Source organism: Oryzias latipes, chromosome 14 (assembly GCF_002234675.1).
Source record: "Oryzias latipes chromosome 14, ASM223467v1".
In the NCBI taxonomy this organism is placed as follows: domain Eukaryota; kingdom Metazoa; phylum Chordata; class Actinopteri; order Beloniformes; family Adrianichthyidae; genus Oryzias; species Oryzias latipes.
Genome location: NC_019872.2, coordinates 13,406,900 through 13,420,378, shown reverse-complemented (window position 1 = coordinate 13,420,378; position 13,479 = coordinate 13,406,900). Strand labels below are relative to the sequence as shown.

At 41.0% G+C, this 13,479-nt stretch overlaps 1 protein-coding gene across 8 annotated transcripts in view; it reads left to right on the top strand.

Annotated features, from left to right (window-relative positions):
• The window catches only part of LOC101165088 (neurexin-2), a 170,758-nt gene that overhangs the window by 62,849 nt on the left and 94,430 nt on the right, over positions 1–13,479 (top strand). For all 8 annotated transcript variants that reach the window (XM_020708864.2, XM_020708865.2, XM_020708863.2 and 5 more), the window contains 3 exons: positions 8,229–8,658; positions 11,263–11,646; positions 12,266–12,469. In XM_020708864.2, coding sequence (XP_020564523.1) covers positions 8,229–8,658; positions 11,263–11,646; positions 12,266–12,469 — 1,018 coding nt within the window. The remainder of the gene's footprint in view (positions 1–8,228; positions 8,659–11,262; positions 11,647–12,265; positions 12,470–13,479) is intronic.

The following is a 13,479-nucleotide window of genomic DNA, read 5'->3' as shown; positions in this document are numbered from 1 at the left end:
GCTCATGGGTTCCGGGGGCCCTGGCTTCGTCCCTGGCCTTTGTCTCGGTGTCCGGCGCCCGGTGGCCCCCATGGCTGCCGCCTGGTACGGCTAAGCGCTCCTGTCTTGTGGCCTGGGGGCCGGACACTGGGTTCGCTTGTGCCTCTGGGCATTGGGGGGGCCCCTGTAGGGGGGCCCTCTCTGTGCCTGGCTGGTGGGGTGGGCGGTCCCCTCCTCCCCCCCTCCCGGGCTGCCTGGGTCCGGATGCTGGGGGGGCTTCTGGCCTGGGGGGCTCTCCTCCCCTCTCCTGGTCTGGCTGGGTAGGATCTGGCTCCCCTTATGAACACACGGTTCACGTCGGCAGCATGCATGTATGTCCACCCCGACGTGCACGTGCACACTGCCACACTGCTCCCTGTCTGCTTCATCCCTCCTCCTTACCCACAGTGTATTGATGGACAGATTTTTTTCGCTCATCTTAGTGTCAGATTTTCACCTTTGATGTAACATTTGTCTTTCCAGCAGATCTGGTATAATTGTTACAGCTTAAAATAATAACTTATTCAAATCAGTGCTTATATCCCCCACCTTTTTACCTTTCTTCTCTTTACTCTCTTCCACCCTACCCTCACATTCTTCCCCTCTCCCTCCCCACACACACAATAAATGTAACAAATAAATAAAAAATAATACGACAAAAAGGGGTTTATACAGATCTACACTCTAGTTTCTCGAAGCTATATAACCTCTTTTTGTGATAGTAAAACCTGTCCAACACAAAAAGCCTTCAGCTCTAATCTGTTTGCTCAGCTGTTGGACAGAACAAGTTTAAAAAAAAATAATAATAATAATACACAAGTTTAGCATTAAGCTTAATACACAAGTTTAGCATTAAGCTTAATACACAAGTCTGGCATTTAGCTTAATACAGAAGGTTAATATTTAGCCTAATACACAAGTTTCACATTTAGCTGAATACACAAGATTAGCATTAAGCTTAAAACAGAAGTTTTGGCCTAACACACGTGTTTAGCATTTAGCCTAATACTCAAGTTTAACATTTAGCCCAATAAACAAGTTTAGCATTTAGCCTAATGCACAAGGTTAGCATTTAGCCTAATGCACGAGGTTAGCATTTAGCCAAATGCACAAGGTTAGCTTTTAGCCTAATGCAAAGGTTTAGCATTTAGCCTAATACTCAAGTTTAACATTTAGCCCAATACACAAGGTTAGCATTTAGCCTAATGCACTAGGTTAGCAGTTAACCTAATGCACAAGGTTAGCATTTAGCCTAATGCTCAAGTTTCACATTTAGCCTAATGCTCAAATTTAGCATTTAGCCTAATGCACAGGCATTGTTGGGTGTGTGTCTGTTAAGTCTTCTGCAGCGGACTGCTCTCGAGAAGAACGCACGCAGCTTGTAATGGAAATGAATACAATGGAAATGGATAATTAGAACGCAGTAAATTTGTCGTATTTCCTCGCGGGAAACTTCTGTTCTCGAATGAGGATGTGTTTCTGAAACAGCGCGCGCGTGTGTGTAAGCAGAGGGAGCGCGCCGCGTGCAGCGTAGAGGGAGTGAGAGCCGCACGCCGACAAGAGGGAGAGAAAGGCGCGGTGCAGGGAGTGAAGGAGAACATTAATAAAAAGTTCCCCCCAGAAACCCTTGAAGTCTGAACACAGGACTAGCAGAAAAGTAAATTATCAGCAAAGATGAATGTGTTTACTGTGTTTATTATAGTTCCAATCACGCACCATGTGCAGAACTTAAAAAAAAAAATAGTGCGGTGATGCGGTTATCGTCACACCCCTTGGCCCCGTTAGCCCAATAGGGACAAAACAGGTTTAGAAGATGAATTAATGAACTCACTGCGTTTACGGAACCATAATGCTTTCCAGAAAACCTGCACAAAAATAAATGTTTTACTTCTATGTTCCCATTTGTTATTACAGACTGTTGCTTAGCATTTTAAAGCACACGTGCAAATGTTGACGACTTTTGAGCTGCCAGTTCACATAATTGCCTTGTCCTCTGCATCCACCAAAAATAACAAAAAAGGGATGTGTTTTTTTTATTTTTTATGGTGAGAATTTATATTCCTCCATCAGTGCTGCCAAAGCTGCAACCTCCGCTCTGTGGGTGGTGAAGCTGGTGGTGGTTCAAACCTACTAGTGCTGTGCGTAGTCACCCGATATACAGTAGGCATGCGGGGGAAAGATATGGCGGGATAAAGTTGTGAGAATAGGTTGACAGCCCCATGGGTTCTGATCACAGAGTGGGAACTCTGGCAGATGCAGAGCTCATCATATGATGTCGCTCCTTTTGGGGAATCCAGCCAGGTTCCAAAATATGGAAATCCAGGCCAGAGGTTTTGACTCTGTTGACAATTGAGAAGAGTAGGCATGCTTGGAAACCAGACATAGGCCACAAACGCCGTATCTGACGCCAGGAGGCTACAAAAAAGTGAACGATGAGGAAAATATTTCTTGAGCAAGCAGCAGATCTATTTGGGAAGTCTTATTTTTTCTGAACGGGGGAGAGCGTGCTCAGTGACTAATGCGTTCAGACGTTACACGATAACAAATGTGAGCGCTGCTGGATGGGGGCCATTGGGTTCATCAGGTGCGGGAGAAATAATGGCCGCTTTCAGACGAGTGTCACGCCTGCAGCAGCAAAACCGCACAAGACAGATCTGCCTTTGAAGCTAAGACTATGCGCTGTGAGCTCACATGATGTCCTGCACCGCATCGCTCCCGTTCCTGTTCTTTAATGCCTCAGTGATTGCGCCTAATTTGGTTGCGGAGGTTGTTAGCGACAGAGAAGGTTCTTAATTCTCAAAGTGCTGTTATTCTTCACAGCTTGAGCATTGATGACAGAAATAATTTGTCAGTTGACTCTGGAGTTGCTTTATTCTTCTCTCTTGTATAATCCTTGTCACACACAGCAAGCGACTGAATCTGTGAAATAGGATTCCACTTCCTGTATTGTCCTTTGGCTTATATAATAGTTCTGTAGAGGTCACAGTGGTTTTTTGTGTGTGTGTTTTTTTTATAGCCATCTGCACATATTTCTTGTGTTGTTGGTTGGAACATGCTGCTCGGCTCTTTCATGACCATCTTGATCGACTTTCCCCCTTTTCAAACGGCATGTTGCACCAATTTGTGGACGGTCAGTTTCACCATCTGATTTGTCTGATAATTAGTCACAGGAAAGCGGCATAAAAGCGGGATATTGGCTCTGCTGCGAGTCCTCTGTTGCAGTGTGGTGCCGTCTCACCTCAGGCAGCTGCAGAGTGAAGTGGCAGATAACCGAGGGCTCGGGGTGACTTACAGCTGATACAAAACGAGACAAGCAAGGCTGTGTCCTGCTGCGCATATTGATGAAGCCAGAATCAAAGGAAGAAGAGGGAAAATAATAACACAAACACACACAGGAAGGGGGGAAAAGGGGGATTTTATCAGAGTGCTTTCACTTTAAACATTTTTTTTTTAGCCTGCTGTGAGTCATTATTTCTTTAAAACAATCTGTATTCCAGTCAATCTGAATTATCAAACCAATAGCGAGGGTTTTCAGAAAACACATTGCTTACTTAATGTTGACATGGTGGTAGATGCAAAACCTAGAATGTTTTACCTCCATTCATTCAGCACCAGCAGCTAAAGAAAGTTTATGTTGAGCAAAAAAGATCGACACGGTGAGAAATGCCATGTTCTCACAACTTCATATATTCTGGGATGTGAACTAAATTATTTCTCACCTGCTTGATAATACGAGTTAATGAGTTGAAATGGGAAAATGCTAATTGAACAAGAAATAGGTTGAAAGTGATACATATCTGTACTGAAAATCATTATAAAGCAAAGAGCAAAAGTTTACTCATTTTCTTTTTTCTCTTTCATACATTATATAAATTTATTTGCATTTTATTGAGGGAAATGCCGGTAAGTATTTGAACCCTCTTGCCGGGGTTTAGTACTTTGTGGCTAAACCCCTATTTGCAGGTCAAAAGTCAGATGTTTCTTGCAGTTGATGAGTTGATTTTTGAACATATCAGGAGGAATTCTGGTCCAGTCTTTTTTGAAAATGATTTCTAACGCATTAAGATTTAGTGGCTGTCTCTTGGCAACTCTGAGCTTCAGCTCTCCAAGGGTTTTCTATAAGCTTGAAGTCCAGAAGGTAGCTGGGCCACTCCATGACCTTGACATGCTTCTTCAGCCATTGCTGCTGCCTTGGCTGTTTGTTTTGGGGTCATGATCCTGTTGAAAGATCCACCCATTTTAAGTCTCCTGGTGGAGGGAAGGAGGTTCTCAATCAGAATTTGACAGTACATAGTTCCACTCAACCCCCCCGCTAATGTTCCCAATGGTTCGCCAATAATCCTCCACCTCCATGGTTAACAGTGGGTATGGTGTTCTAGGGGTCATAGTCACTGTCAGATTTCTTGGTGGTGTCAGGTGGGAACGTTTCTAAAATGTTGACCAAAATGTCTCCAAAGTCCTGCTTCGGGTGAGACTGGGTGCTGTATAATGAATCACAGGCACCCAAAAGTTCAAGTTTCTCTTCACATCTGAGTCGTTTTTATAAGACGAAATATTTGCTGAATGAAATTGTTAGAAACTGACCAGCTTTTCCCATGCCGGAGCAAAAAGTCTGATGTGAGTCACCATCTTAGATTAGCGTGTTGGCCTTTCAAATGACGTGGTTTAAAACCATAAATTACACAAAAGGATCCTAAAACAAGAACAGGACTATGTAGAGAACAATCCATTTCCACTAGTGTGCGGAAATAGTCTAAGGTCTTTATGTGACTCCTCACCTCATCTCATTTACCGGTGAGACATTTTATTTTATTTTTAATTTTTCTCCTACTCAAAATAGATGTGGTTTATGGCACTTCTTCCTTTTATTTACATCTAATCAGGGGCGGAGCTAAAGGGGGGCAGCAAAAAGCTTTGATCTTTTTATTAGTAATGGACGTCCACTCTGCCACCATATAAAATGGTCTAGCTTTGCCGCTGCATCTAATATTTGCTCATTAGTTCTTCTGCATTATAGTGAACCAGGGATCACTTGCAAAGAAAAAACGGAAACCGCTGTCTTCAGACGAATCCGTGTACCTCGTCTCTGGCTTGGGTCCTATCTCCTGCTCGTCTCGCGCCCCCAACCGTCCCCCAACTTTAACTGGATGAGGATCATTTGCTGGACTTTAAACATGTAGTTGTAAACATGTAGTTGTAGTGTTAGATAAGCTAATTCTCTTTAAGAGTTGTGGTACATCGCCTGTCCGTCCTTGGGGAGGATCCCTCCTTCATGTGGGCACCCCTGAGGTTTCTTCGTTTTTTCCGGATTCCGTTTTTTTTTTTGAGGGTTTTTCCTTCCTGCGAAGGGGTGTGTAAGGGCAGGGATGTCCAGTTTAGTTTAGTCTGTTTGGTTAAAGTTTAGCATTATCCAATTGAATTCTATACATTTATGATCCTTTTTGATTGTATGTTTACTTTACAATTACTGGTACGAAGCCCATTAATTAATGAATTTGGGCTATATAAATAAAATTGAATTGAAGTGAAGTGAATTGGTTCAACCCAGTGTTTTTTTGAGTGGCGTGGAACACTAGCGGTCCATGAGAGATTATGTGGTGTGTATTGAGAATGGAGGAAAATTAGCACTCTAGCCTCACACTGAGAAGGTGTTGGTTCAAATCCTGGCTGGGACCTTTTTATGTGTAGTTTGTGTTCTCCCGCTCAGGCTTCCTCCCACAGTCAGAGATTATAAGTTTACTTTAAATTGTCCTTAGGTGTGAATGTGAGTGTGTGGCTCTGCAGCAGATGCGTGACCTGTTCAGGGTGTACCCCGTCTTTATCCAACAGCGGTTGAGTTGTTCCCGGCAGTCCAACGACCCTAAAAGGGGGATGGATGATTTTTCCAGTTGGTGGTGTTCCTAGTTTCCATCAAGAAAAATGTGTAATTTGACTCAAAAAAAGGTTGAAAACAACAGATTTAGGCAACCCATAAATGCTGATGAGGGAGGGTTTGGGTTTTTGGCCTGATTTGAAGGCGTGATCTTCCAGTCTCAGAGCGAACAGGTGTCGCTTTAGAACACAGGTCTGAAATTCCAGGCCTCGAGGGCCAGAGTATTAAATGTTTTTTTTCCCACTAACCTGGCGTTGATGCTCCTTATTGGCTAAACACACCTGATCCAGATAATTAGCAGCAGATGAGGCAGGATTTCTTAAAAACCAGCAGGATGCCGGCCCTCGAGGCCTGGAGTCTGAGGCCCCTGCTATAGAAGAACATGAAAGCCATCAAATTCCGTGGAAATGCACAGACGTTAAAGGTTTACCTTTCAAAAGATTCATCCATTCATCCAGTATAATTGCTTTTTCTTTGAAATTTTAGCACCAAATTGAGACTAGTTGTTCTAAGCAAGCATCTTTTTTTTTCTTCAAATTTCTGTGACACCGGTAAATATTTCTTCCCTTTATTTGTTAAATATTTTTGATGAAGTGCTTTCCTTTTTTAATTTTTTTAATTTTTGGTAAACGTTGCGAATGGCTGTGGGTAGCAAAGCATCTGGTTTTTTGGGTTAATTCGATTTTCACCTCTCCATCTTCACTTTTGATTGCAAACGGCTGCAGCTTAGTGCCAGATAACTGGCCTCTAAAATCAACCCAGCATTGCTGAAGAAATGTTCATTTGTCATTAAAGTATGATGATGACTTAAAAAAAAAAGATTTGTTTCTGTGTTAATATTCATCAAGTTTACTTGTTTTAATAATAAATTGTGAGCATCACAAAAGATGGAAAAGATTGAAGCTCCATTTTTATCCACCCACTGTTTCTGCCTGCTTTGATCTTTGATTATTTTCCCATAGTTCCAACATCAAGACGAATGTGTTTTATTCTTCTCTACCAGTTATTCTTTCAGGACCTGTTATAGATGTTCACAGCTTTTTACACCTAAAAAAAACGTCTTCAGTCTACTGTACGTCTTGTTTTCTTGGGATGGTGTAATCATCATATGGAGGTGGCTGACAAACCTTTAAACAGACACAAAGCAGGAAGTAAAGATGTGGGAAAACAACGTGTGGTAGTTAAGGTTTGTTCAGCCTTCAAGAGACAAACCATCTCAGTGAGTCTAGACAGTTTATTCTACTGAGGGTGATTCAAATCTAATTAAAGTTTGACATTTCCAATTAGGACTGATCATAATACCTGTATTTGTAAAAATGGCCCAAAAAAGGGATCACTACATTACATTACAGGGTTTTTGGAGCCCTGTTAAACAAACAAATAAATAAGTAGTTTACTTTGGTTACACACAGTAAATTTCTCTTAAACAAATGAGATGTCTGCTACATTCAGATCTCAAAAGTGGAAGTGTTGAAAAACCTGGTTAGAATCCTAAAACAATCCAAATTCCAGATAAGTACCTGCTGACTTCAAGAAGCCAAAATCCCATAGGCTTTGCTGGATGAATAAACAGCTATAACTCCAGCATTCTTGCCCTGCTACCTTTTTTAATGAGTTATTGTTCATTTTTTTCACATGTTCTTGTTTTCTGTACGTTGTTCAAACTATAAACTGACCAATCAGATGTCTCCATAAAGCTATGGGGTCTTACATCGGACGTTTGAAATGTTGATTGATCGATTTTGGGTGGCCCACTTCCAACAAGCTCACTCGTGATTGGTGAGAGCAGTTGCCATAGAAACGTGGACTCAGACCGACTCAAACCAATCCCTGCTTACTGACGGCATCTGGCTCCATCATGGCAACTGAATTGACTTCATTTGGTTGGAGCCAGAAGTAAAGCATTTTTAGACCATGGGCGACATCATACTCACTCGGTCCAGTTCTCATATACAGTAAATGAAATGAACTAAAGCAGGGAGTGATGCAGCCGAAGCAGCTGGTAATAATGGAAACCAGAAAAGAAGTGCTCTTTTCTGGCAGCCAATAAGGATGAAGTAGGATTTCCTTTGTGTTGCTCCTCTTTTCTTTAAGTGTTTTTTCTAATTATTCATCAAGATCTTCTGAATCCTTAAAATAAAAGATGCAAGTTTGACACATTTGAATAAATTCACAAGTATATTTTCTATCTGACTGCAGGGTTGACTCGTGTTTTTTTAGTGTTTATTTTAGTTATGCTGTGACATATTGATTTGAATATTTATTTCTGACTCATATTCAGCTTTTACAGATAACAAATTGCCCCCTCCTTTTTTTTTAATTCCTCCCTATCTGCTAGGTAATCTACAAGAATAACGAGTTTAGACTGGAACTGTCACGGCTGGCTGAGCAGCGGGACCCCAAGATCAGTATCCATGGTGACCTGGTATTCAGCTGCGAGAACGTGGAAGCCCTGGAGCCGGTCACCTTCGACACCCCGTCCGCCTTCTTGACGTTGCCCAGGTGGAACACCAAGAAGACGGGGGCCATTTCTTTTGATTTCCGCACCAGCGAGCCCAGCGGCCTGCTGCTGTTCAGCCACGGCAGTCTGCACGGAGCGCAGCCCGACCGGAAGCCCCGCGCCGACTTCTTCGCCGTAGAGCTGCTGGATGGATTCCTCTACCTCGTCATGGACATGGGCTCGGGCAGCATCAAGGTCAAAGCCAGCGATAAGCGTCTGGATAATGGCGAGTGGTGCCATGTGGACTTCCAGAGGAAGGGGCGCAGCGGTGAGATCATTTGATGTGTTTCTGGAGGGGGGGGGGGCTCCGAGCTGTGAAATCACCGTATGCCAGTGTGGACACAGTGACAGCAGCAGACTCTCAAGGAAATATTCATGCATATTGGGTTTGAATTATTGTGGTATTTTTAGCTGCTATTATCCACAACTCCATATTAGGAAAAACACAAACTCTGTTTTCAGGTTTGCAATTTATGGAAGCGGATTGTATTCAACTTAAAACTCTTTTTTTTTGTAACGGCTGTTTGATGTTCAGTTTTTTTGTGCTTTTCATGCAGATGTTTTCTGCGATTTTTGTACTAATATTTTCAAAACTATAAGGAAACAACTACAAACTGGCTGAACCTCATCTGTTCATAAAAACTAAAAGGTGAGCTGCAATTACCGTATTTTCCCGACTATAAGTCGCTCCGGAGTATAAGTCGCATTTTGACAGGAAATTTATTTGACAAAATCTGAGACCAAGAACTAATAACTTGCACAACTTCATATGACACAATCATAGCAGACTGTTTATCTCATAATTTCACAGTAATTCTTTCTCATACTTATTTATTTATTCCTTTCATGAAGCATCATTGGCCAACTAATACTCGGTTTTCATCCTGTATTTGTAGAATGTAGTCTTTTTATTGCATTTCTGAATCTATGAAATATTTGGAAAATAGAATATTATGTTTTTAGCCTTCAAGATCTCATTGTAAAAAAAGTTTGCTGATTCTCTGAGTCACTTAACATACTCTTAACACTTAACATACCTCATACATCAAATTGACCCAGGAACATCATCTCTGTTCCTCACAAATGAACATAACAGGAGGGTTAACAATGTATTTATTTCAATTTATTTCTAATATAAGTCGCTGCGGAGTATAAGTCGCACCCCTTGCCAAACTATGAAAAAAAGGGCAACTTATAGTCCGGAAAATACGGTAAAAGGTTGAAAAGCCACAATATCTCCGTGTCAAAGACTCGTCAAAGTCCGTTTGGTTTTTGTGTTCGTCATGATATCGCCACACCAACTTACAGGACGCTCACGTTGTGGCTGTGGACAACTTTGTGACAAACAGTTTGATTCTTTTTAGAATTTTGTAAGGCTATTTTGTTGTCGGAGATTTTTATTTATTATTTATTTATTTTGTTATTTCAGTCAGACAACTTTTGCAGTAAAGAGGATTTATTCCATATTTCTTTTAGCGTGCCATGAGGTTCCGTTCAGATACATAAAACAAAGATTTCCATAGAAAACTTTGAGTATTAAACTAGCCCTAACGGAGCTCACAGGTGGAAGCGGGGGAGGAGGGTGGGGTGACGAACGCAGAGCTCGTGGAAATGGAAGAAGATGATTGGACCGCTCACCTGGACTTAATTAAGATGCTGAACAGGTGAGTTGATTAGACTGAACTGCCAGCAGGGAGGAGTAACCAGGAAAACGCGCTTCTAAATGATTTTTGAGAATTCTTTTTTTTTCGAGAACTGTTTTTAATGATTTTCAAGATTTTTTATTTTAAGATTCTTTTTTTTCCAAGATAGTTTTTATGATTTGTTTATCGAGGTATTTTGAAAATAGATAGCATTTCAATATAATTATTTTCTATTATTTTTGTTTTTTTGTTATTTTTTTTTTCATTTTTGATTTTCAAAATCATTTTTTAATGATTTTTCAGATTAAAAAAAACATTTTTAAATGGTTGTCTAGGTAATTTTTGTGCTGTTTTTTGAGAATTGGACATAATTTTTTTCATTGTTCTAGACGTTTCTTTTCCTTTTTTTGACCTAATCTTTTCTGGACTTCAACAGTCCTAGAGTGAGGAGGTGAGGACGCGTCTACAACTTGCATTAATCCAACATGCTGGTTCACTGTAGGAAAAAGAGTGATGACATTGAGGATTTCTGTAGAGTTACTTTTAACAATAATGAGAACTTTTGATGTTTTTTTGAATTTTTATGGTGGAGGGTTGCTGGACTGTTTTCATGTACTTTATCAAGTACATGTACTGCCTGCCTCTGCAGCTTCAGCATCAACATCAAGGCAAAGCTCAGAACAGACAGATCCTATTTACAACTCGGTCTGTAACACATTTTCTGTATCACAGAAAAACCTAAAAAAATAAACAGTTCATAATGGACAATATCAGGAAAACGTCCCCAACATTTTGCTGTGAAACTGATAAAGGAAGTAAGAAGAACAAAACAGATTCTCGAGGAGCACGTAAACAAAACAGACCATGTCTATGACACGGACACTTTGTGGCTTTTTAACTTTTGATTTCAGGTCATCTTCATGAGCAGATGAGGTTAGTGATGATTTCTTTTTGTTTCGTTTTATTGAATACAATACGCTTTCATAGCACTTCATTCATAAATGACTAAATTAGCCCAGGAGTAAGGTTTTTACCACTTTGTAATTCTATTTTCTAACAATATAAAGGCTTTCTGCTGCTTTCAAATAAAAGCGATTTATATTTATATTTCTGTCCTTCTTGTTTTGTGATTTGACCAACAAACGTTTAAAATCTGTGTTAAGCTTGTAGTTTTACGTGAAGAACATTCTCCTTTTCTACTGTTCATAAGTCGAATGCTTTCCTGGCAGGTTTCATCTCTGTGAACAGCCAGAACATCCCCTTCACCGCCAACGAAGGCAGCGAGATCCTGGACCTGGACGGAGACATGTTCCTCGGGGGCTTACCGGAGGAGCGCCAGTCGCTCATCCTGCCCCCTGAGGTGTGGACGGCGTCCCTCGGGCTCGGCTTCGTGGGCTGCGTCCGGGACCTCTTCATCGACGGGCAGAGCCGCAACCTGTGGAGGCTGGCGGAGGTCCAGATCGCAGCGGGCGTCAGCAGCTTCTGCACCAAGGAGACCCACGTGAGGTGCAGCCGGGACACATGTGCCAACGGAGGACACTGCAGGGAGGGCTGGAACCGACACATTTGCGACTGCAGTGGCACCGGCTATCTAGGTCCCAGCTGTGGGAAGGGTAAGCATTTCCAGAAGGGGATGCTTTTAACACACTTTGGATGGTATTTTATTTATCAACCCAGGTGTAAAAAGTAAAAGCGCAGGCAGAGAAAAATCATCAAATATAATCCTCCGGCATCACAAACACATATTTACTCAAATCCTCTCAACTTGCAATACTGTAATTCTGTCTGTCTTCAGCCTGAAATAGAACTGGGATCCATTCAATGCAATGCCATATTTTCCCACACCAATGATTCATTAATGAATTGTTCATATTATGAGGTTTTCCGTTGCCATAGGGGTTTCATCAGACACGTCATGGTACAGAGGGATTGTGCCTGAATCAGTCCACATTCAGCATGCAGATTGTTTTCTCACTCAGAGGCCAGATTACATACATCTATTGGCAGGATGTGGTGAAAATCCTAAAATGTAATTAATGCTTCCTCTGTGGGTTTTTTTTGTTGTTCTTATGTGCTGAGTCTTTTCTGCCATCTGCTGCCGCAGAAGGAAATTGCAGTCTGATATAAAGCCACATTTGAAGCAACAATTATCAAAAAAAAAACAAAATTTCTTTTGTAGTTTTTTTTGTTTTGTTTTTTTTGTTTTAATTGTCACGTTCTGGAATTCCACAGAGGCTACCACCGTGGGCTACGACGGCAGCATGTATCTGAAGGTGGGGCTGCCGAGGACGATGCACACGGAGGCGGAGGACGTGTCGCTGCGCTTCATGTCTCAGAGAGCCTTCGGGCTGCTGTTGGCCACCACGTCCCAGCAGTCAGCAGACACCCTGCGCGTGGAGCTGGATGCAGGCAGAGTGAAGCTCACTGTGAACCTGGGTAAAGCACACACACACGCAAACACACACACACACACACCCTCCTGTCTGAGCCTCTTTCACACCATCTTCATGCACAAGAACTACAGTTGCTTAAAAAATACGCTTTTAACTCCTGCAGGATGCAGATATTGTAATAAATTCAAAAGGGAAAACAGAAATAATACAAAAATATTCAGCTTTTAAACAGTAGATGTCCCTGGTTCTCAAATTCGCAGCTAGAATCAGTTTTCTCAGAGGGATTTTTTCAGTCGAGGACAAATGTGCTTGTTCCGAAATATAGGAAACAATAAATAAAATCAGAAAAGCACCAGAATCTTTAAATGAACTCCCTGAAAACCAAACATGTGTCCACATGTGGTGTTTGGACACCTAGACCGTGTTTTTTTGTGCAGATAAATAGGTTATATTTCTATTAAAGCACATCAAAGACAGAGGGAACCTGCAATAATCACACTATTGAAAAATGTCATTTGTGATGTCAGCTGTGACATCACAGAAAGACTCAGGAAATTTCTGTGGCTGTCAGAAATGTTATTTCCACAAATGCTAAAAGATGACTGAACATACATAGAGATAGTATCGTAAACAACAAAACTTATATTAATGTCAACAGGTATTACTCCTGTTAATATTCGTTTGGTTTTCAATTAATCTAATCCTTATCTTTAGATTAATCCTTAAGTAACTATTATTTTTGAATATTATTTGGCTTTAAAATGATGGCAAACAGATTGAATTAATGATGAATCACAAAAACATCTTCACATTTGAACCTTATTTCCACTTTTTGTTTTAAATATAACAGACCCGTCATCCTTTTATACTTTCTATTTAGTACGGCTTAACATTTGCCCTTAAAGGGAGTTTTATTTGAAAAAAATGACCCTTGTTATTTGAAAACTCCATTAAACTTGTGGCTCTTTAGTAGTGCAGATTGAACGTGTCTATTAACAGCAATCATATTAATAAGTAAGAAATTATATATATCTAGATAAAGCAACAAGTGAA